This window comes from Hippoglossus hippoglossus, chromosome 10 (genome assembly GCF_009819705.1).
Source record: "Hippoglossus hippoglossus isolate fHipHip1 chromosome 10, fHipHip1.pri, whole genome shotgun sequence".
NCBI classification, from domain to species: domain Eukaryota; kingdom Metazoa; phylum Chordata; class Actinopteri; order Pleuronectiformes; family Pleuronectidae; genus Hippoglossus; species Hippoglossus hippoglossus.
In genome coordinates, this window is record NC_047160.1 from 782417 (window position 1) to 807133 (window position 24717).

Consider the following 24717-nt stretch of genomic DNA (forward strand, 5'->3'; position numbering starts at 1 on the left):
ATCTTATACTGCAGGTGGAGGCATTTGCCATTACTTTCATTTGTGCAGAAGTTGGCAATGAATAGGATACAAAAATTCTATAACTGAACCCTAACCCTTTTTTCAGTTAGGGAAAATCAGTTTGATAATACATTAACCCGTTCAGACCTGGTATTAACATCTGTCCTGAGTGATCTGATCACAAGTACATGTTAGTGCAGTTAATGACGCAAATCAAACAGCTAAAAATCAATACAATAGTAAGCTCTTGGTTACTTACAGTGACTTCACTCATAAATCGCTCTAATCTGAAATCAATATGAAGGAAACTGATAAGCCATTTGATCAGACGTTCCTTGGCCCACACATTTCTGTGATGCAGCCTCTGAACAACAGCACTCACACCTGCCACTCTCTTTAGAAGTGTTTATGTTTAACTTCCCCTTCCTTGGTTGAACTTGTTTCCAGGTGGGTAGCTGTTGAGGGATCATGCCTAAAGGCCCATTTGTCAGCACAAGTTCACTCTGCTTCTTGTAGGTTGCACTGCATTTGTACATCAGTAACATTGGTTGTTTTGTTACTCATTTTAAATTACTTTGGTTTAATAAAGTGAGGATTATCTTTGATGAGTCATGTTTCCTAATTTAATCATTGGTTAATTCAATGTTTCACATGCTCATTGTCACTAAGGGTGCTCACAGTGACAAGTGACTTGCTGATTTGCGTTCTGCACCTCATCTCCACCTGTAGGTTTGTATGTTAGATAAATATTAGATGCACTTTAACTGATAGTGTACAGTCATAGGTTCAATGAATCTAGAGTGAGAGTATTGGCCTTTTTATACTAAACTATTAAAGAGGATCTGATTTCCCATAAACATTGTAATACAAACACCTTTAGTGCTATGAAGTTTAATGAACAGAGATCATTGAAGTGCTATTTACACACTATTGTGTGCTTTGTGAATACGTCTGTTTAGATCAGCCCAAACTTTGGTTTGTCCTGTGCTGCCTGCGTAGGAGCAGAAGGCATTTGGCTTTGTTTCTCATGACACCAGTGACTGGTGGAGCCTCCTAAATGTATGCATGTAAAAGGCCCTATGTGAGTAGCTTTACTGTATCTGTCCTATTTTGCCTGTTTTTTTCAAATGTCCTTAAAAAAAAAGCTCAGTAATTTCCTAAACCTGCTGCTCACAGTAGTTTTTATCAAATGTTACTAAGACAGGAGGAAATATTGGGCAGTGCAGTGAGCATATGTGGCAGCAGGACTGAGTTACAATAAATAAATCTGCCTCCCTGGTGATTCTTCATACACCAGGTTTTGGATTCACACACAGTACTTCTCTGTTTTGGATTTATTTACAATAATAATATTGAATGTGACCAGCCTTAACCCAGTGATGTAATTCTCTCTGTTCCTTGCCACAACAGGAAAACAAAATGTGTACAGTCCACGTAAGGACCGCTGGTCTCGAACAGTAACGTTCTTAGGAGGAATGTGGAACACGGACACATTCTCTTCCTTGCATCCCTTCACACTGCAGTGTTTCTTCAGTGTTGTTTGTTGTGGTTAGCCTGTGGTAGCTAACAAGCTGCTAGCTCAGCAACATGTCTGCTTGGTGTCGCGTTGGGTGTGGAGTGGAGGAGTGGTGGTGGTGGTGGAGGTGGGGAGCGGGGGTGGTGGGTTCGGAGGCTGCACTGGTACCGGCTGGGTGGGGCTGAGAGGAGAGTGCGATTTCAAGATGACATCATACCGACTAGGAAGTACGAAACGCGACGTTTCGATAACATATTTCTTAGAATGGACTGAGTGAAAAGGTCAGCTGAGGGACTGTTTTCATACTTTGAGGGTCCCTACTGACCCCCTTCAAGTCATTATGGATAGTAAAAGCCCCAAAAATGTATTTTACACAATATGGGCCCTTTAATACTACAAAGACAAGAAGAGGTTTGATATATTTTCTTTCTTACAACAAAATCGGTGTAATAAATTGTACAGGTTCTCTGAGGCAGTAACATTGGCAATTTGGTCAGTTCACAACATGTTGCAGTGTCACACTGTTACAGTCAGTGAAGGCACCTCAGGTCTCCTTTGTAGTGAAAAGTCTTTGTCCAGCCAGAGGCAGGTTTGTTCAGGAGAAGCACTGGACTGGATGCCAGCAAGTTTCCATACTAGTCCTCAAATTTAATGAGAATCTGACAGACAAGAACAAGAGTGTTAGGTTGTAGAACTACGTGATTAACAGTTTAAATAATATCATCCAACATTCCAACTGCTTTGGATTTTGTATATAAAATCTCTTAGATGAACATTATGTAATGTCAGGCACACAGTAATAAGATAAAAAAATAAAGATAATAAATAACTTGAATATATTGCAGTAGAATAATCTACTTATTTATGTCTTTTACACTAAACACGAAAGGGAATAGGCTGAAGTGTCATTTAGCTTGCAGGTGAGGCGTGCTGCAACAGTTAATAGTTGGCAAAAGTTTCAACTAGCTAATCCATCTGAGACCACATTCACGCAACTTGTGTTTTGTTTGTTAAACTCCTTCATGTCTGTCAGCCCTTTTCAGTCTTGGCCCACAGGAGGGTGAGTTCAGAGCACTGTGCAGAGGATAATGTAAAGTGAGTGGCAATGTGCATTGCCAGGCAGTGGCAGATGTGACCAGCAATCTGCAGCCTGGTTCTGTGACCCTGCTCTATACTAAACAGCGTAGAAACAGAAAAGTCAAGCTAACCATTTCACCATTCTAACGCCTGCTCGTCCAATCACTTTAGTGGCAAGCAGCATGGAGAGAGCCAGGTGGTCTGTTCTTAGTGTAAAGTTGTGTCAAATTAGAATTAATAGCCACACATTTAAATTGACAATGTAGATGAGTAGGCAGCCATTTATGAAAATCCAATTGGGATCATAACCTTCAAAAAATGTTGAGAAAGAGCACTTCCTGGACTCAGAATTAGTTAGTTTGAGGTGCTCTTTGGATCAGGATTTATGTGGATAAAAAATTACAAAAACTCCCAGGCTCTCTCTTCGTAGATATTAAAATGCCTTTATTGTCACGGTATGGTCATGAGGACCAACAAATTGGATCATAACCGTGTCCATTTAAATTTGTGGCCTAGAAGTCTCTGTAAGAGTTACTCTTCAGTGCTGAAGACTGATGTCTACTTCATTGTGCTCAACACTGAGCTGGAGTCAGGATGTGGGGAATCTAGATTAGGCTGAAGACTGAGTTGTTTAATGCTAAACACATGGAAAGAATGCAGCTGTTAAACTTATTTGCATTGAGTGTTGCTGCATTAATTACATTTTTCTAGTTCACTTTAAACAACTCATGCTCAATGAGAAGTGTTACCACACCCTCAACCACACTAAGTGTCAGGAACAACTTAAACCTGGTCAGTTCGTGCAAAGCGTATCAGTTCAAATTTCTATGAAAAGTTTTTAATTGGATTTTTATGTTCTGTTCTCAGAAAAAATTTAAATCAACATTTTGGAGCCATTTGTCCAATTAAAATGTTACACTGAAAAATAGAAAATTGAGAGCTAGAAAATGTGAACGTCTTAATTTCTATTCATGTGTTGAGCTGCCTGCCAATCTTGCCAAACCACATTTGGAGGTGGTCTGGGCCACATGTGTCCACATTCTGTCAGCAATGTGTACGCAAATGCGTCCTGGGCCACATATGAAGGACCTCCTACTCAGCTGACATCCTCTGACCCGCTGCAGTTTTACTATAAATAAAAGAGGCATCTGCCAGCCAATCGGAGTGAAATTGGGTGAGCAGGAACAGCAGCCCCTGTCAGCCAATCAGACGGAAGTTGAATCGAAATGCCTGTATTCTCAGCCTGTATTCTCAGTCAGCCCAACACACAAATAGAAATGAAAAGTTTCAGATTTTTCTATTTCTCAATGTTCTTGATTTTAATGATTTAAAAATATAAAAAAAACAGCTACTTAATCTCAATTTATCATTGTTCTGACAAATAAAAAATAGTAATTAAAATGTAAAATGTTTAGTTTTCATATAGAAAACTGAACTGGTAAGCGTTACATGGACCCTGGTCCCGTATGAATAAAATGTGATCAGACCGATAGCTGGCTGTGTTTGGTCATGTATATATCATGTGTATTTACTCTGAAGTAGTTTTAAAAGAGGGTCTGTCACATGCTCTGACGTTATACATTAACACCCAATAATTTTGTTATTATTCAGTTTAATGCTAGTATTTAATACTCTAATTGTGTTTAATTGGCAATGTGTTTAAGTATCTGAACACAAACACAGGATAATGCACTCTTAATTAACACAAGCTCTCAGGTCAGACCTCAGTGAGTTGAGCCCAGACGTCGGAATCAGAGTGAACCACCAGACGTAGCGCTGAGATCGGCTGTAGCGCTTCTTCAATCTCCCCCTCAGCTACTCCGTCCTCAAATCCACCTCAAACACACAAACCACACATAATAGATTAGATCACATAGAAATTGGATTTTTAAATGCATTTGTATATACGTATATTTATTTCTCTGTTGGCCATGTGATCGGCCAACGACCTGTCTAGGGTGCACCCCTGGCTTAATGTTGCCAGACTCTTAGCAAAGAGCCAGATTAACACTTTGAGAATAAAGCACTTTTAGTGGACATTAAGTGGAATGTTGAAGTTGCCCCATATGATTACATTGTAGCCACTGCTGCCGTGTTGCAGCTGCCGACTTAGGCGATTTACTAAACTGAGTGCAAAGGTTTTTGTAGGTGCGAAATTATTTACACACCCACATTCATAAAAATAGTGCCCAGGTTGAGAAAAACAGACAGACAGAGATTTTTGGACCAATAATTAAAAGCCATCAGGAGTTGATCAGGATCTATTTCAGGTCTGTAATGCTTCCCAATTTCTTTTTTTCTCCAGCTGATCATGGATGCACAACAGCTTCATTATGGATTTACTTGCACCATAGACTCTATATTAAAACATCTGCATACAACATTCAGCACACAAACATTACATTAAATAATGTTAAAAAAGTGACACCATACAGTAGACCTAATTGAGGATGGCTCATTAATGACAAGGAATAATTCTGACGCAAACTGCAGAGCGTGTTAAAGAAGCAGTCATTCTTAAAATTATTATACACATATATTCTTATGGAAATTGGGGATAAAACAGATATCGTGAAGAGCATCTCATCTGTCTAATAATCCCAGAAATGTCTGTCTGTCCCAGCTCTTTGCAGTGTGGTCTCAGGGTTCCACAACCATCCTTTACTTGAAGCAGCTCAATTTCTGCAGGTCACTGTTACAGTTTCAGAAAGAAAGCTGCAAACAGCGTTATCACGAGCAAAGCAAACAGCCTATTCCAAACATTAACGTCATTTTTAGAACAGGCACTGGACTTGTGTGTGAAACACAGGGACAGATTTATTTTTGACATTATTTTGTGCCTCCTTACCAATTATGATGAAACCGTTATCAGACTCTTTGTTGAGTGTGGATGAGCCAGTGACTAGTTTTTTTCGCGTTGATGCCTGAGGGAAGAAAACGCAAAAGATGCAGCAACATGAGGTATAACACACCCCATTTTCCCATTTTCAGCGTCTTACCAAAAGTTACGAGGTGAGAGACATATTTGATCACATTTGAAGAAATTCCCTGAAGACACTTGAAATATGTTCACAAGAATAGGACTGACGTATGTACGTAAACTGCTGGCCCCATTACATTGTCTTGGTGGAGCAGAACTTATACTATTTTGCGTTCACAGTTACATGACATTACATTTCATTTAGCTGAAGCTTTTATCCAAAGCGACTTACCATGAGGGTACAAACCCACAACAACAAGAATCAAGTAAGTACAATTTGCTTCAAAAAAGCCAAACTACAAGTGCTACATGTAAGTGCCATATAAGTGCAACTAAACGTAATTTTAGTTTTAATATCAACACCAGAGTTGACAGTGTTTTATTAGACATCATCTTCTTAACCAAGGTGTAGTCGGAAGACATGTGTTTTTAGCCTGCGGCGGAAGATGTGTAGACTTTCTGCTGTCCTGAAGTCAATGGGAGCTCGTTCCACAATTTGGGAGCCAGGACAGCAAGCATTAGTGATTTTGTTAAGTGGCTAGGTGTCCCTCCAGTGAGGCAGCAGCAAGCCGATTGGCAGATGCAGAGCAGTGTGGACGGGCTGTGGTGTAAGGTTTAACCATGTCCTGGATGTAGACTGGATCCGATCCGTTCACAGCATGGTACGCAAGTACTAGTGTTTTGAAACGGATGCAGGCAGCCACTGGTAACCAGTGAAGGGAGCAGAGGAGCGGATTAGTGTTAGTGAATTTAGGCGGGTGGAAGACCAGTCAAACTGCTGCATTCTGGATGAGCTGCAGAGATCGGATGGCACTAACAAGTAGACCAGCCAGGAGGGAGTTGCAATAGTCTAGGCATGAGATGACAAGAGACTGGACCAGAACCGGCGCCACCTTTTGAGTGAAAAGGGGACGTATTCTCCTGATGTTGTGCAGCATGTTTCTACACGGCCAATTATGGATGTAGGAAACTAAGACTTGTGCCAACTACAGTTTATAACAGCTTGCTAAATGCAACTTTGTCACTAGCATTTGTTCTTTTAATGCCAATCACGTGAATATGGTGTACATAGTACCTACATTTCCTAAAGGCAACAGGATTGATCTGAAAGTTAAAAAAGAACTGAAATTGAAAAACTAAATCTAAGCTTATAAGCTTATAATCACTATATTGTTACATGTGTAACCAGTAGTCATCACTGGAGCATTACACAAGCTCTTAGTTGTCATAGGTACTAATTAAAATGATAAATGATGAATGAGTTGTGTATTCACACAAACAATCATACATACATCCTGAAGACACAAGCAAAATGTAAATTAATGTTTCTAGTGTCTAGAATAACTTCCAAATTTGCTAACATTCACCCTAAAAGGCTGAGAAACAAACTGAACACACACATACACAAACCTGTTTTACTTCTATCTTAGTGAGGACACTCATTGAAATAATACGTTTCCCTTACCCTGACATTACCCATCGAAACTAAATGCCTAACCCTAACCCTTATCCTAACCCAAACCTAAACCTAATTTTAACCCTTACCCTAAAACCAAGTCTTAACCCTGAAACAGCCCATTGAAAAAGTGAGGACCAGCCAAAATGTCCTCACTCTGTAGGGTCTATGCTTAAGATGGTCCACACAAAGATATAAGTACAGGAAAACACACACACGTAGTGTACTCACATTACTGGGAAGCACCTCTACTGTGGTGTTGTAGAATTTATCTCCACCGGTCTCAAAGCTTCCACAGCGAAACAGGTACCTATAGCAAAGAAGACAGCAAAGGTGTAATAACCAGTGTCCTGCCAGGGTCAACATTCAAACGTAAATATATCTAAAATATTGCATCACATTGTGACATATCATTTTCAGACCTGTCATATAATCTATACATTCTTAAAGGTAGAGACTAGAGACCAAAACTTCTGCCAACAACGAATGAATACTCCATCACAACACTTCCTGTTAGGTTATACTTTATTCCTTGAGCCTGGCAATATTGATTTAAAATAGCATACGGTTATGATTAATTTCAAGATCTTTCCAAAATAATTCTAAACAAACTAAAACTGAATTGCTTGTCATACAACACAGCCACCAGGTGTTTGGAAATGCAAATAGAAAATAAAAAGTCTTAATTTCTACTGTCACATCAAATAATGACAGAGAAGGGTCAAATGAAAATGTAGTTTCATTACCTGTATTCAAATCCCATAATGTTTCGCATCACATTGTTAAAGAAAAACACACAGAAGCACTTATCCCCAAACATTAATGGAAAGTCTCTTGAATCTAACCGAACTGAAAACTACAAAAAAGTATGCAGGGTATTATCGCAGTTCAAAGAGCAACATTTGTCCAAGAGTGGTAACGGAGACAGAGAGGGCCTTCTCCACTGACCAGGGTTGGTCAGTTTGAGCACCCCAAGACTGGGAGCTGTTGGTGGACGTGGGCCATCACATATTGTCACTACCACCCTGAGACCAGAGCAACGTGGCTGGAAAGCAATGGTTTGCCCTGTGGAGGTTGGCTGCAGGGGTTTCATCGCCTCCAGGCTGCTCAGAGATCTGGGAATTCACAGACAGCCCTTCACCAGACCATAAAAGAAGCTCAAATCACAGACTGCAGAACACTGCAGCCAATGGCTCTGGATCAGGAGGAAAGGTCCCAACTGGGCCCCAAGATGCTAGGGCATGCAACCAGGTGTGATCAACCTGCAGTGGGGCTACCTTAGAAGAGGGTGTCTTGTGATTAAAAGACCAAACACCGGATGACTCTAAGTTACACAATTGAAGATATGTCCCTAAAATCTGCTGGTGGTCGCAAACATCCGCTAACATCAACTGGTAGTAGGCATTTTAATTAGCGTGGTAAGGGATATTCTCCATCTTGTCCTATGTTCTAAAATTGGACAGCTTTTGACTCTGCTGCCTGTGACAGAAGGGGTTCAGTTTGAAAAGGGCATAGAAGAAATGATGTCTGATCTACTGAGCAGGCCACATTGCTTTCATAGTACTGCCATACAAGCCAGTAGCCACCTCAGGGTACCATCATGTTCAGCCTGTATCGTTGATAACAAGGGCAAAACACCTGATGACAGTAATGTACATAACTTAAGTCATGTCACTAACATCTGATTGTAGATGTGGACCACCACTCGAAACGGCTAACGACTGTCTAAGTTCTTAGACAGTCAATAAGTAATAGAAAGGTCATAAAGTTATGAGAAATGTCATACAGGTTTCAGGTCACAAATAGTTCAAGTCATAAAAGTCTCAGACAGGTATACAAAAAGTTACTTTTCAACTACAAAATAGTTTTCCACCACACTTATTTATTTTCCACTACACCTCACTAGTAATAATTGGAGTCATTTTCTACTGTATTCGATGATAATAGGATCTTAACTATACCAAATGTCTATAGGGGTGTGATTAAAACCTCATGCACGACAGAGGAAATTGTTATAACTAACTAATTAACTGACCCAGATATGTGGATTGGCTGGAGGAAGTTGAAGAGGATGTAATCACCCTGGATGGGCGTTAATGCCCAGAAGAAGTCCTCTCCCCTGTAAGCCCTGTCCAGACTGTGCTGCTGGTAATGTGTCAGGCTGCTGTTCAGCTTTGCAGCCGGGTTTCTATGGGCCTGGTACAGAATCTGCTTTCCAAAGTCTTTATCCTGAAGGGCCAAAAAGACAATAACACACACACACACACACACACACACACACACACACACACACACACACACACACACACACACACACACACACACACACACACACACACACACACACACACACACACACAGTTTACTTACATTGCTGGCAGCACTTCAAAAAACAAAACTGTGATGTATTTATGATTGTATCTTGTAATTAAGTTGTTGATGCCAGCAATCACAATGACTATTATGACAATGATTATTATGGCTACCTTAAAGTCCTGAAATCTATAAATGGCCACAATTTGTGTAATACTGCACTGTTGTGATTGCAATAGAGTAAATTCACTTTGATATTAGATTTGAGGTGGTCTCCACCTTCTACATGTTTGAAATTATGTTTTTAGACTTTGGGAGTGAATCTCAAAATAGCATTGTCATGTCACAGAACCGACACAGACATTTAAACTAACCTGTATTTTATGTATTTCAAATATTCCGAATAAAGTGTAGTTATACAATGTTCTAAAATATGTTCATAGCAAATAGGTTTCACGAGGCTGTTTACTGTTCATGTCACAGTGTTTGGTAGGCTCTATCGGATAGAGACTATCTCTCCACTCAGTTACATATTCATATGTACAGGGAATAATCCCGCTGCTGTCAAGGTCCATGGATACTTATTTAAGACACACTGGCTTGCCTGGCCACACCCCACAGTTTACCTATAAACGCCTGTGTTGGCGTGGGGCCAGTTGACATATGTATCTATAAGACATATGAAGACTGGGGTTTCCGGGAGAAATTCCTGGCAGATTGTTTAGCTCAGTCAATAAAGCATCAATCTTTCAACCTGAGAGCCTGGGCTTTGAGTCCCAGTTGAGGCAATTCCCATCACTGAAAACATATAGGTGCTGACTGTTTGATAAAAACAAAGCTGGGACTTTTAACACACAGCTGGTGGTACATGAGAAATCAGCTTCTAAGCTTTTATCTAAAGGCAAGCCTCCCCAGCAAAAATGACATGCCACCATATTCATTTGTGTGTGAGCTGTGGAATTTATATGCCTCTGGAAGATGGTCAAACACGTGTGTGGTCTGTTTGGGACATCAGCATGCACTATCATGCAGGGAAAGTCCACAGTTATGTATGGACTGCTTTATAATGCCTGCACGTACCATAGAAGCCTGTTGCTGCTTTTTCGGAGAAACATGGGAAGGTTCCCCCATCTCCGTAGCTCCCAGAGGGAAAAATTATACCTCAGGGACAAGAGGGGAGAATTTAGGGTCCTGGCAGGTTACACAGGTAGCCTAGACCAGTGATTCTCAACTGGTGGGTCGCGAACCCGTTTTCAGTGGGTCCTGGTCAAAAAAAAATTAGCTTTTATTTTGAAGGGGATTTTTGAATGCAGCGGAGTGCCGTCTATTCACACTCCTTAACAGTATTTGTTAAGGAGTGTGAATAGGATCAGTTTTGTTGGTGTCATAGATTCAGTGAGTGAGTATTCTCAGCTAAAGCTACATAATTTGGGTCTTTTTAAAACTACTTCTCAGTAGTTGGACTTTTTTATTTCAGGTTTGTGCATGAAACCACTGTTGAGTCTGTTAAAAAAGGCTGAAGTTACTGAATTGTTATGTATGTTGTTTTACCTTGTGTCCTTAAGATGCACTTTTTGGTTTTTAATTAAAATGCAGCTAATTGAGTGTAAAAGGGAATATTTCCCTCTCTAGCATCGCCACCTGCTGGTCGTTTTGGTTTATCATGAATTTTTTTTTTGTGTTGGCATACTGTGATATTCTGTACTATCTCAGGTTCAAACTGCACCATCTTTTTATTAAATAAATTTGAGAAGTTGAACATTTTCCTCCATTTGTCATTAAGGGGTGATGGTGGGTCCCGAAGCCAGACCAGTTGAGAACCACTGGCCTAGACTTTCTCACTGGGTTGTGGACGCATTTGAGATGGCCAATGAGGTCTCTGGTCTGCTTGCACCATCTGGGGTTCAAGCGCACTCGGCCCGTAGTGTGGCTACCATATGGCCTTTGTGGCGGGATGCCTTGCTTGCTTTCGTAAGTGCAGCAGCCACATGGTCATTGCAATCTACATTTTCAAGGTACTACAGATTAAACATCGCAGCCAGACACTCCTTCAGCAAGCCGGTGCTTGGTGAGACTCATCGATAGATAACTTTTCATGGTTTGTAATCTCCCTTGGTCAGCTCAGTGGCTTGAGAGCTGAACAAAGTGGCTATCCTGTTTGACCTCTGCGGACTGGCAAGGTCTTTACCTGTTTCCCTAGGTCAGTCTTACGAACTAACCTATGCATCCCCTCTGCCTCCCAGGCTGGGCCTTTGTGTCTTGCGGGGCTCAGACCTGGTTGGTATGTTAGTAGTGTACATTTGTAAATAGTTCCTTTGTCATATATTGGTGTTACAGGTTTATGGGCAGCAGCATCTCCTTGCGGGGTGTCTTAAAGACTTACCCCGTATATATGAATATGTAACGGAGTGATCAGATAGTCTCAATACAATAGGGTAAGCTTGGTTATCTTGTAACCTTGGTTCTCTGAGTGAAGAGACTATCTCTACAACTCTTAGGCTGCTTGGAGTCAATTAAACTATCAACTGGCTCCACACCAACACAGGTGTTTTATAGATACATCGTAGGGCGTGGCCGGGCGAGCCAGTGTGTCTTAAAGAAGTATCCACACACTTTGACAGCAGAGAGATCATCCCCCCATACAGAGAACCAAGGTTACAACATAACCGAGTGTTTAAAACTGTTGCTCATGAAGCTTAAAGTTACTGTTACTGATTTAAAGATGTTCAATTGCAGCCACCATATTATTGAGAGCAGAAAGCCACACTATTCAGTGAGAAAAGTAGCGTCGCACACTGAGGCAAAAAAATATACTATTAAGTAATACAGTCAACAAATATCCATTGTCTGTCTTGTCTGTTGAGCTTACGTAACACACTTACCACCAGATGCTGGAGTTTCCCACGTAGAGAGGAGTGAAGGCCTACATGCTGGAAGAGTGAGGGCTTGTACCTCTGCTTGAGCAATGCCTTTTGTTCATTGCAGTCTTTCTACGTCACACAACACACAGGCATGTAGATCACTACATTGCATACTACAGAGTTTATTGGGGTGTTGTATCAATATACAATTGACTTCACAATTAGTTTTTGAAACTCCTGAAGTGTTGATGGCCATTTTAGTTCTGTTAGGAACCTTTTAGGAAAATAATTGAAATAAATAAGCAGCATAATATGATCTGATGATAGGATCTACTTGTTTATGACATGTGAGTAATATAGTCATGAGCAAAGCTGAATGAACAGTTTTACTGTTCTAACAGTAAATATGTATATATAATAATTATAATATGTAATAATATATATAATAATAAAATATATAATGTTTAATCTTTGTCTTAGTGTTTCCATGTTACGTTGTTGTTAGTCTTTTTGTTATGCGTATTTCGAAGTTGGTTTCTTAAAGTATTTGTCATATTAGTTCATTTTTGTATTGTGAGCGCAAAATCTCATTCTGTAACTCTCCAAAACCAACTCTGTGATTGGTCAGCTGTCTGGAGGTGAGAAATGGTTTAGGAGCTCTCATTTTTTTTGAAGTAATTTGAAGTAATACAAACTATGAAACTACAGCCTCTGATACATCAGGACAATACTGTACTGCAGGAAGTAGACTGTACATTTCTATTTGACTGGATAGAAAAAGACCCTGTTCAGACCTGGTAACATGTAAATTCTAAGTACGGGTTTGAACTCATCCAAGGCACATAGAGGATGTACTTTTGAAGGTGGTCTGAGATTAATGTGTCCAGACTCTTTAAGCAGTGTGAACAATAATGTGAATCTCTCTCTCTTTCTTTCTCTTGCTCTTTCTCTCTCACAAACACACATGCACACACACACAAACACACTCAGACATAAAACAGTCCAACAGACAGATTATGCACAGAGACAAGACACACAAACATACAGACAGACAAAAACACTCAAACAACTGAATTTTTTATATATACCAGCCTTAAAATCCCTTATGTATCTACTAATTTATCTTTCCTGTGCTATATGTTTTTTAACAAAAAACATTGTTGTTTTTGTCTTTTGCTGAATAAATTCCCCTCTCAGATACCGATAAGGTTCTTATATCTTAAACCTTATAGTAGATTACTGCTTTGGCCCATAGCACCTCCATATTGTGTACAATCACCCCACTAGTCAATTCACCATCCAAAATACACATGTGATGTGCTTTCACCTCTTGGCACCACTGACTCACCTCATCTTTCTCTGGGTTGCAAACCTTCACCCACAGAATATGATCCAACAGCCAGTCAATGGGTTTGTCTCTATGGAACATCAGGAAAAACTCAGTGATCATTGGAAGGTCACTAGTCCGAAACATCTTCCCTGACAGACAGACAGACAGACAGACAGAAACACACACACACACACACACACACACACACACACACACACACACACACACACACACACACACACACACACACACACACACACACACACACACACACACACACACACAATATTAGTTCATAAAATGTATCTGGTCTTCTTATAAATCACAAACACAATGGGACTCATGCAAGCCATTTTTTTGAACAGTTCTGCTCTTCAATTGTGCGTACAAGCCATTCAGGAGAATTGTGTCATTCACCAATTTTTTCATATATTGAGGTTTTTCAATGGTAGGGACATAATAACCCGACCTGTTGTAGAATTCACATGAAATCAGTTTGCTGGATTCCTGTTTATTCAACACAGCACTGTCTTGGGCCGTTAGACATAGACATATATACATATAAATGTGTATGCCCTTAACAATACACATGCCAAGTTTCAAGCAGATAACATTAATGGTTCTCGGCATATGTGTTCCACATACTCTGAGATTTCTGTCATAGCTCTTTTGCGCCCCCTAGCGTTTTCCCCCCTTCCCTTGTTATGTCCCTCCTCCGCAGGTGTGCGCCAGATCCTCCTGATGACTCGGCGGAGGCGCTACCAGGGCAGCTCACCATCTCACCTGCAGCTCATTCGGTTTCATTACTCGGGAACCGGTCCCGCAACCAGAAACCTGATGCCCTCTCCCAACAGACCCCCCCAGCAATTCCCCAGAGTCCATCCTCCCTCCTTCGTGTATTGTGGCAGCTGCCTTCTGGGAGGTGGAATCCCAGGTTAAGGAGGCCCAGTAGACTGACTTTTAATTAAAATGCAGCTAATTGAGTGTAAAAGGGAATATTTCCCTCTCTAGCATCGCCACCTGCTGGTCGTTTTGGTTTATCATTAAACTTGTTTTTTTTGTGTTGGCATACTGTGATATTCTGTACTATCTCAGGTTCAAACTGCACCATCTTTTCATTAAATAAATTTGAGAAGTTGAAAATTTTCCTCGACTTGGGTCATTAAGGGGTGATGGTGAGTCCCGAGGCCAGACCAGTTGAGAACCACTGCATTAGATAATGTATCTCTAAAGTATTAGAACCTCTGCTTTATCTGAAATATACAATATGACTACTCAGATACTCGACCATTACTGACAATAATCCATCAATTCATTGACCTTCAGTTATGCTACAAAGTGTTTATTCTAATCAATGCTGTAAATACTCTTATCTTTCTGATGTTCTCCTTTACACGTGGCATCTATTGCACTTCTGTCCGTCCTGGGAGAGGGATCCCTCACATGTGGCTCTCTCTGAGGTTTCTACCTTCTTTTTACCCTGTTAAAAGGGTTTTTAGTAGTTTTTCCTTACTCTTGTTGAGGGTTAAGGGCAGAGGATGTCACACCTTGTTAAAGCCCTATGAGACAAATTGTGATTTGTGAATATGGGCTATACAAATAAAATTTGATTGATTGATACTCACCATTGTGGACTGTTTCTCTAAGGGTGTGCACTTTGTCTCTCTCCCCAAACTCCCCTCAGCCCTGGAGACCGTTACCTTCTCACCAAGCATCTGTTTCTGTTACTCGGTCTACCCCTGGATATTGTCTCAGACCGAGGGCCCCAGTTTACCTCCCAAGTTTGGAAGGCTTTCTGCCTGGCGCTGGGGGCGTCAGTGGGCTTATCCTCTGGTTACCACCCTCCTTCCCACCTTCCACTCCAGGTGGAGTAACGCAAGTTGGCCCCCTATGAGATTGAGAAGGCCATCAACCCAGTCACCTTTTGGCCTCAAGCCCCCACCCGTCCTCAAGATACACCCTACTTTTCACACATCCTTCATCAAGCCTGTCTCCACCACTCCTCTGAGCCCTCCTACTGAACCCCCTCCACCCACCCGGATCATCAACAACCATACAGCATTTAATGTATCCTGAATCCTGGGTACTGGGGAGAGGCTTCCAGTACCTGGTGGACTGGGAGGGTTAAGGCCCTGAGGAGCGCACACTGTAAATGTTTAAATTTTGTTTTCAATATGGATGTGGAGGAAATTCTGTCTCCATTCCTCACTAAACAAATATCGATATATGACTGCCACTGTGGATTATTCAGATGGAACTGGCTGAAAGGGTGATGCAAGTAGCTAACAGGACTTCCTTCTGCCACTCCCCCTTCTAAGAGAGATGTGCTTATTTTCAGGAGATATCACAGACTAAGGCAATAAAACCCACCTTCCACTCTGAAATGAAAACCGGGTCATTTTATTGAACGTCTGGAGCAATAATGTTAAACTTTCTGCAATTGTTTTTATTATATATTTATATACTGCAATTCTATATAAATATACAAAAAATACTTAAATTCTTTTGTTTTTTGTTTTTCCATACAGCAAATGCTTATCTAGTCATTGTAGAGATAGAATATGCAATCTCCCACTCTCCTGCACATCTTCATACTTCTCCACACACTTATTTAGTATATTATCTTTGCTTTTTGTCTGTTGAAGTTTATCTAAAGAATTACTTTATCTTAAGCGTGTTTAAGTTAATTTCCTGCGCAATATTTATTTTTCTTTGCTGATCATGAGAATAGTGCATTAAATGCTCTTATTGTTAATCTTTTAAAACAACTTTATTACGACTTTGTTTAAATATTTTTTGAAATTTTTTATGTCGTATTACCAATGCCAGTCGAGCATTGAGCTTAATTATTCAGCACCGCCTCCAACGGCGACTGCAGGCCTGCACCAACAGTCTTAATCGAAGACCTGCTGGCTGCACTCACTGCTGAACAACTGACTTCTCAAGGAAAACCCACTTGGACTCGACGTGAGGTTACCAGCCACCGAACCAAAGTCTGAGTTCCAGCCGAGAAGCTCCACAGCACAGCAGCACTCAGGCTCAGGCCAATCATTGGATTCTGCTATTAATGACTGGGTTGATGTGGTTACCAGAATTATAATCTTTAAATTTACCTTCGTAGATTAATTTACTCATTCATTCACTCACAATCCTATTTTGATATATTATCTGCCACCATCACTCAAATGATCATATTTCAATTCCATTAAGATAAATCCATGTGATAATTTACCCTTGTAACTATTCCCCCATCACAACGCCACATGAAGGAGTACGTAACTATGATTATTGTTCAAATAGATTGTTTGTAAATTGCTGTAACAAAGAGGAAGATTTAAATTTCAAAATGTACAAACGTCTTGATAAACACACAGAGACACACCTATAAATCCAAGGGGGGAGAACTCCATGTAGAGCCATGGCTTTGAAGCTTCCTGAGAGGCAAAGGTCTTCATGTCACTGTAGTAGCCTGCCTTCGCAACAACATCATCCTCTAGCTGGAAAACACACAAAAAAGAATTCATTTAAAAAACAAAATTCATTAAGTAGACTTTTTTTGGAGTAACTTATTACTTCACTATTAAACATCCCTAATAACATTTAAAATATGCAACATGGCTCCTGCCACCAATAAAAAAAAAACTCTCTTAACTGGTCCAGTTTGCATGACAATGCCATGGATTAAAGCCCACTCTTCTCAGGATTATGTGGGTGTGGGCAGATTGTTTGATTGACAGCTCTCCCATTTATTTTGTGACACTCCTTTGGGTCGGATGACTTCTTATCATTTCTACTCTTACATATAGTTTTGTGACATCATAAATTCCAGCTTTAATTACAAAAAAATTCCATTTGACAAGGTCTCATTAGCCATTTTCATTGAAATCACTGTGTGGGTGTGCAGAGGCTGTAAATATTGATACAATGATGTTAGTAGTAGAGATACTGAGCTCAGAGAGATGTTAATAGCAGATCTCCTAACAATATGTCTCAGCTGAATTTGCTCTGCAGATTTGATCCACACCTACTGTTTGTTTAACCCAAGGGTTTGTTTGCTTTCCAACAGTGAGAAACAGTACTGTGCATGTAATATGGGTGTGTTAAATGACACAAAAGAGTATAATGGTTCATGTGTTATTTGCTGAACTACATTTTGTTTGTCCATGTTTGGTCATTCCAAATGGTTCACACACTTTTATTTGCCATGTTGAGTTTAGATTAGTGAAAATATATTAGAAATATTAGGTCTTATTTCCTCAGATGTCTGTGAGAATCTTGTTTTTTCTTTGTTCCCTTAATGGTCGGCCAGATATTTTCTAGATTCATTACTGCATGCATTTTTGTCTGAGTTTGTATTGGTGGAATTGAGGTTTCCTATTTGTGTGTTCTTTGTCTTTACTTTTATTTTGTGTGAAATATGATATGTATATGATATATGCTTTTAATAGCGCTTACCAGTAGTGATGGTGTTTTATCCACTGAATAATAATAATAATAATAATAATAATGACTATATTTGTTAGCACTTATCTAAACAAGGTTACAAAGTTCTTCACAAAATACATGGTAAAAAACAAATGCATAAAAGGTATTCAATTCATTTTTACGTACCAAATCTTAACATTTTAAAACTTATAGAGAAACCCAACAGGTCCCGTGAAGCCTACTCTCTTTTATTTTAATTATCACGGTTAGGGTCATCAATTGGGAATATTATTGATTCTCCATCTGTTGGTTGGTTTTCAAGGAACAATGGAACTGCTCGCACAACCCCTTAGCCTGCTGGTGGTATGCTGTAGTATAGTGACTGGATTTGAACTCAGGGCCTTGGTTGGAGGAGCTGTTCCCTGGCATGCCAAAATGACAACAAAAGTCTGGATAAATGCCACAGCCACCTCAGAAGGTATCCACCTTTGACTGGAGAGAGACTGCACCATCCTTAGTGAGTCTGTGTGCCCGGACTTTGCTGGTGGCCAACACGAACTGGCACTTGGCCAGGTTGACATGCAATCAGGCTGTGGTGACTTAGTCACTTGAATACACTGTGTAGGTGAGATACATGCTCTGCCCTGGAAAAAATAGGGACAAGAGTGTCATCCAGATAAAAAAAAATAAAAAAATAAAAATGAAAGGCAGGTCTCAGCAAAGTGTCCAAGATACTGACCATAGCTAGGTCAAGGCTCCAAAGGGCTGGTAGTAGAGATGTGGTGTTCCACCCCCAGGTTCGGTGGTCGTGGATGAGAAAGTGGGCTGTGTAAATTTTGGAACTGGGCAAAGAGGAGGTGGAGGAACTCATCCCTGGCTGAGATCATGCTAAACAGCCTCATGGCACCTGGTCCACTGAATGTACATGCATCGGAACAATAAGTACCAAGCGTTAATCAAGCAGCAGCACTTGACATCCACCAACAACACATAAGCACAGAGGAAATCCATGCAAAAGAGGCTAATGGCTACTTTTTCAGTAACAAACATTGGCTTCCAAAACACAGCTCCATGCTTGTCGGCCTCCAGGGGGGGGGTTGTTCCCATCAGTCAGCATGTACACCTGCAATGCAGGCAAGATGAGATGCTACTCTGCGCCCCTGTGTTGCAATTAATGCACTGCCCACAGATGGTGTCCTGTACAAACAGCAGCCTACCCACTTTGCTGATGTCCCAGAGAAACTACATGGTGAGGGGCACTTCTTAGCCTTCGGTTCAAACCTTGCATGGTAGAAAAACAGGCCAATGAATTGCTGCTATTGAATAACTGTGGCAGTGATGCCCACTGTCTCCTGGCACCAATCCAGAAGCTTGGGCTGGGTCCCACATGGCCCCTCAGCCAGTGCCCGACAGGCCTTGATGACAGTGTTGGAGCCAACATGAGTCCGCTGTTGCAGAAACAGTTAAATGAAAAAAAAGCTTATAGCTTCCCAGGAAAGCTAACATCTTCTCCATTTATTCCGATGGGTTGCTGTTGCCAATGCCAGGCAGCAAGAGAAGCCAGCAAGCCTACTCAGACTAAGAAAGTCCTTGAGCCTTCAATGTACCATATCTATCCTGTGCCTGAGGATTATCCAGCATTTTCCCCACTCTGCCTTCTGTTAACTGCTGAGGGATGCAACGGCATAATAATACTTTAGTGCCGCTGGGCGCAAACTGTGCCTTTCTCTGGGCAAACCAGGCATAACTGCAATCATTGCCATGCTCGTCTCTGGAAACGTCCAGAAGAAGTTAATGTCACCAATGTAGGAGTAACTGGCGTGAAGCATCAAGCCGTTTTTTCTTTTTGCATGTACAACCCTGTGGCTGTTTATTGCGAATTTCTTTTCTGACAACAGACAAAATGGCATCATCACCACATCCATTTGTGTAACAGCCGTTACTATTGTTACCCTCCAGCTCCTTAAAGGAGCGGGTGAGAGCAAACCCATGCCAAACAAGCTTTCGTGAATCTTGTCCTTCAGAATCAGGTTTATTGCCAAGTAGGTTTACACATACATGGAATTTGTTGTGGTGAGTTTGTGCAATTTTAAATATAAAAAATAGGAAACAAAATTAAAATAAAATAGAAAATACTATAGGCAAATAAAAAATATACTATAAGCGGGAGGGATTGTGCAAAATGTCATTGTTATTTGTAGAGTGTCAATTGTCAAAGTCACAGGTAGGGACATCAGTGCAGTTCGGTTAAAGGGTCCCAGGCCTTATTGATGAGGCCAGCAGCAGTCGGGAAGAAACTGTTTTTGTGGCGTGATGTTTTGGTCCTGATGGCCCACAGCCTCCTGCCAGAGGGGAGTGGCTTAAAGAGTCCATGTCCAGGGTGGGAGGGGTCAGCCACAATCTTACCTGCATGTCTCAGAGTCCTGGGGCCATGCAGGTCCTGGAGAGAGGGCAGGTTGCAGCCGATCACCTTCTCAGCGGAGCGGAGGCCCAGTCCTTGGCAGTAGCAGCAACGTACCATACGGTGATAGATGAGGTGAGGATGGTCTTTGCTAGATGTATTGAAATTTCCAACGAGTGTTCCTGATATATAACCTTATGTATAACCTAATATATTCCCTCAAGGTTTTCCTGAATGTTGCGTTCACAAGACCAAAACAATGTTTTGTAGGGTCACAGTGACATTGACCTTTGACAATCAAATTCCATCAGTTCTTTCTTGATTCTAAGTGAATAGTTGTACCAATTTTGAAAGGATTGCCTGGAGGTGTCCCTGAGATATCACCTTTATAAGGCAAAAAGTGGATTTTGTGAGGTCACAGCAACCTTAACTTTTGAACTCCAAAATCTAATCAGTTCATATTTGAGTCCAACTGGAAGTTTGTACCAAAGTTCTTGAGATTTTGATAAGAATGGGACAGATAGATGGAGAGAAATGTGTAGGTGTCCACATATCTAGAGTATGGACTGAGTGTTAATTTCTGACCATCAGAAGACCTGTATATAATCATTATCTAGACAGCACTTTGGACCTTAATTCCACACAGACATGATTTTTATCAATGTAAGTATGGGAACCAACTAATATCAGACAGCAGGTAAACTCTGACCTTTGACCCCTACCTGAACATAATAGGTTCCCCTGTCCTGAGCATATAGCATGAGGAAGCAGAAGTCCAGATTCTGCTTAGCTCGCCATCTAAGAAGAGACAAGGCGTTAACACAATGTTAATGTCTTTTCAGTACGAAAGTTGTATTTATCAACTCATGTTCATTTTCTTGAAAATCTTATTTATATACTGAATACACTAATTTCCTCTCCCTTTTCAAGTGAAAGTGATGTGATTCAATGTAAATGATCCCATCACAGCAGAAACCAATACAAATATGACATTAATGGTGTAAAGATATATCAAAGTTAACAGAACCAGTAATTATATAATTTCAAATAAATAGTGACAGAAATGGTAAATATACTTGACTCTGTCCTTGGAGTCTCCAAAGGTCTCTGTTAGGCTGTCGAAGTCGGGGTAGTAATACTGTGAAGGAGCGATGACCTCCAGTAATCCTGATTGCACATCCTTGGGAAAACTATATATAAAGAGATGATTAACTACAGAACCATATTCTCGATGAACAGACATCATCTGAAAAATATAAATGAGGTACACAGAGTGCTTTACATCATATGCGGAATAATTGAAAATAACTTTCAACACAGTTTGTACATGGTCTACTGGACTGTTGCTTTGGAATGGTAAATACACAGTTAAGTATACATTCCTTAAAAACAAGATCTTTTAAAATTATTTAAAAAAAATTGTGATCTGTCTCGTGCCTTGTATTTTATTTAAACTCAACTTTATGCAATACACAGCTTTGATTTGTATACTTGCATGAAATTGCATGACATGGGGCTAGTAGCATCTCTTTGGCTTTGGCTGTCAGACAGGGTAAAGCAGGTTTATTTGTAAACCACCTACACAGTATAAAATTATTAAATTATGGGTCCATGTGTGTAAATAATTTTAGCTTGTGAAATTATAAGACATTACTTCACTGAGTGCAAAATCATTTCAGTTTAGTGAATTATACAAAGATTTACAGAAAAAAGGCTGACCTTTAAGTAAATCTGTGCACAAGGGATTGAACATTGATATTTCACAAATTACTGAAAACACAGCACACATTTGTGACTGGACGCTTGGAGAGTGCATACTTCCGCCTATCTCACCATGTGTCAGAAAAATTCCCAGATCCACTGCAAAATTTAATGGATTCTTCCTTTCAATTCAAAGCAAGAATGCTATGTGAATATAAATACCATTTGTCAGTTTTTGTTTAACTACCACTTATGCTCGATGTAATATTTCACAAATTATTATCATTCTGAAAAGCTTAAAGATGTTTTCTGTAAACAATCTAAGATAAACAGCCATAGATTACTATGCAGGCTAAACTATTTTTAATACCTTGTCATCCCTACTGTAAAATAGTTCAGTGTTTTCTATGCTGTGGAATATGTGAATGCTAACAAAAACGCATTTTCATTTCAATAACCAGTCTCTTTCCAAGGGGCCAAAAGCCTTAAGATGCTGGCAATGTTGCATATACTTCCCAATCTCTTGTTTCCTTTTACCTCTTTACTATCACTAATAAAAAGTGTTAAGGACATAAAATGTCCTTAACAATGTATTTTAAAAATGACAAAAAGCCCTTCATCTTTACCACTTCTCATTACAACCCTTACTAAAATAAACACCACTCTCCTTTACCTAAGATATAATACTTTTGTTAACAACTCAATCAGCTCCACCTGCCTTATAAGCATGTATATATACAAACTCTACTATAGTCATTATTACAAGGTGGAAGTACAATGGTCTGTTGTCAGAAGCTATAATAACAGGGTCAAGATTTATGTTTTTGGTTAGACGTTACACATAGACTCTGCTGGAACTTTGGTTGGGGATTTTCACATATACTTATAAATATATGAAACTCAGAGTGAGCAGGGGGAAAGCATGAGGGGAGGCCTCACCCAGGTGTTACTTTATGATATAGGCACTGGGCTGATGGTAGGAGTGGTTATTCTTTTACTTGATCAGACCTTGTTTTATGCAATGTCGTTACAACTGCTGTCACTATTCACTGACATTAGAGGACATTAAACCAATGTGAACAACAGTGATAGTAGTAGAACTGCCTCATTGGAAGCAATCTAAACACACTCACTTCTTTCTGATGTTCTCTGCTACGCTGCCCACATAGTTTGAGTCCATCTGACATGGGAGGATAAAAAAAAATGTCATTGATATTTTTATGATGTCGCTAATTAATTCAAAAGAATCCTTGAGTACTTTTGCAACAGTGAACAGATTTTGGAGGTCTTATGGGGTGAGACACCTTCATTGTGCTCATCACCCTAAGGCAAGGGCCATTCAAGTTTCATTTGATATTTGGTTGATGTAGCAACCTATCATTTCAACTTATTGTGTAGTATCATGTGTTCCGTTTCATTTTTCCCTGACTGCCAGTGGCAATAAACAAAGACACACACACACACACACACACACACACACACACACACACACACACACACACACACACACACACACACACACACACACACACACACACACACACACACACACACACACACACACACTAGGCCATGGAGTCACAATTGTGTGGTTGTGTGTGTGAGCATTTGTGTGACCTCAGCAACAAAGACAATGATGAGAAGATCTTGGCGCTGCGAGGAAGTCAGGCTGTAGAGTAGAGAGTTGAGTGTATTGAACAGGTAACTCTGTTTATCACGCTTCACTGTAGGAATGCCCAGCACCATGGACACTGGGAGTAGACAGAGACACCCATGTATACAGGTGAGGAGAGAGAAAACAGAGCAACAATGATCAACACTCCTGTCATAGCTTCTCTGCATTGGCTCTTTGTTAAATTCAGAATAGAATTCAAAATATCTCTCTCTCTCAACTGTAAATTCTTATTATCTGACAGAACTCTCTCTCTTTCCATCTAGACAGCAGCATTCTACTTGGTCTTCATGTGACGGCATCATGAAATTACTTTTATGTAACATGTTCAAATAATTTTCAGATAAGGTTTTGAGAGACACTGACTGCAAAGAGCCTCAGTAAAGGTGTGTCTTTTTATGGGTGTATTTTTGTGTTTATGTGTGACTGCTCCATACCTCCATAGCGTCCCCGACCCAGGACTATGTTAGGAATAAGGCTGTCTGAATGTTGTTTGAGGTGAGGCAAGTAGAGGTAAATGTTGGGCTGGAGGAACATCTGTCGAGCAGGAGTGCCTCTCTGCATTACTGTTTTTGGAGGAAACAGAAGAAGTATTTTGTCAGTACAAAAGCTAGTACTCAGCAGTCAAACAGGAGTAACTTTTTACTATGTTAAACTTTTAAACTAATTATGAAACTCCTTGAATAAAATCAAATTATAAAGATTGATTATCTTTATTAGTGGCAAATACAGAATTTAGACACCTTGAGTAAATGGATCATGCATTGTTACTTTTATCTTGTCTTGAGAAGTCCTGTGTCTAAATCTAGTTTTAAGAACTTATCATTTTTAGGATATGTTGGGATGAAGTGTTAGACACAGCAAAACCTAGAACAGTTCAAAGCTATTCAACACTATTCAACACTAGTTGTAGTGTTGCAAGGCTTTGTCCGATTCAGTCTTTATATTGTATGTTACCAGTGGGGGATTATCATCCCTCACAACA

The 24717-nt window shown here is 40.2% G+C and overlaps 1 protein-coding gene across 1 annotated transcript; it reads right to left on the reverse strand.

Moving 5' to 3' along the window:
• Positions 1 to 2048: 2048 nt before the first annotated feature.
• On the reverse strand, positions 2049 to 24296 carry LOC117769780 (alpha-1,3-mannosyl-glycoprotein 4-beta-N-acetylglucosaminyltransferase B-like). The gene is made up of 13 exons (XM_034598904.1): positions 24170 to 24296; positions 23678 to 23811; positions 23194 to 23240; positions 21436 to 21549; positions 21082 to 21157; positions 16916 to 17030; positions 13552 to 13682; positions 12225 to 12332; positions 9065 to 9258; positions 7261 to 7339; positions 5442 to 5517; positions 4317 to 4429; positions 2049 to 2175 (listed from the first exon to the last, which is right to left on the reverse strand). The coding sequence occupies exons 1-13, from the start codon at positions 24294 to 24296 to the stop codon at positions 2152 to 2154; spliced, it is 1338 nt and encodes a 445-aa protein (XP_034454795.1). The 3' UTR covers positions 2049 to 2151.
• Between the last annotated feature and the right edge of the window lie 421 nt (positions 24297 to 24717).